General features: G+C 44.8%; 1 protein-coding gene across 1 annotated transcript in view; it reads left to right on the forward strand.

Annotated features, from left to right (window-relative positions):
* Nucleotide 1: 1 nt before the first annotated feature.
* The window catches only part of hspb11 (heat shock protein family B (small) member 11), a gene marked incomplete at its 5' end in the record, with an annotated part of 4,020 nt that continues 3,695 nt past the window's right edge, over nucleotides 2-326 (forward strand). The window contains 2 exons of the mRNA XM_035658206.1: nucleotides 2-90; nucleotides 198-304. Coding sequence (XP_035514099.1) covers nucleotides 2-90; nucleotides 198-304 — 196 coding nt within the window. The remainder of the gene's footprint in view (nucleotides 91-197; nucleotides 305-326) is intronic.

Consider the following 326-nt stretch of genomic DNA (forward strand, 5'->3'; position numbering starts at 1 on the left):
TTCCTCGCAGACGTTAAATTCTCCGGGTGCAAAAGTTGTCGTCGCTTCATCCTGCGACGAGAGTCACCCACCGGAAAACATCACTGACGGGTGAGCTGAAATAACAACACTTGTTTTTTTTTTTTTGGTCAATCTAACGTTAAGCTTTCGGCCGAATCAGTGCTAACAGTCGATGTGTGTTTGTCCCTTTCACCCAGAAACCCTCACACGTTTTGGATGTCCACCGGGATGTTTCCTCAAGAGTTCATCATTCGCTTTGCTGAACCCACGAAGGTCTCAGCTGTGACAGTGGACAGCTACAACGGTATAATAATAATAATAATAAT

Source organism: Morone saxatilis, unplaced genomic scaffold (assembly GCF_004916995.1).
Source record: "Morone saxatilis isolate NCDOM2014 unplaced genomic scaffold, NCSU_SB_2.0 Contig16, whole genome shotgun sequence".
Classification (NCBI taxonomy): Eukaryota; Metazoa; Chordata; class Actinopteri; family Moronidae; genus Morone; species Morone saxatilis.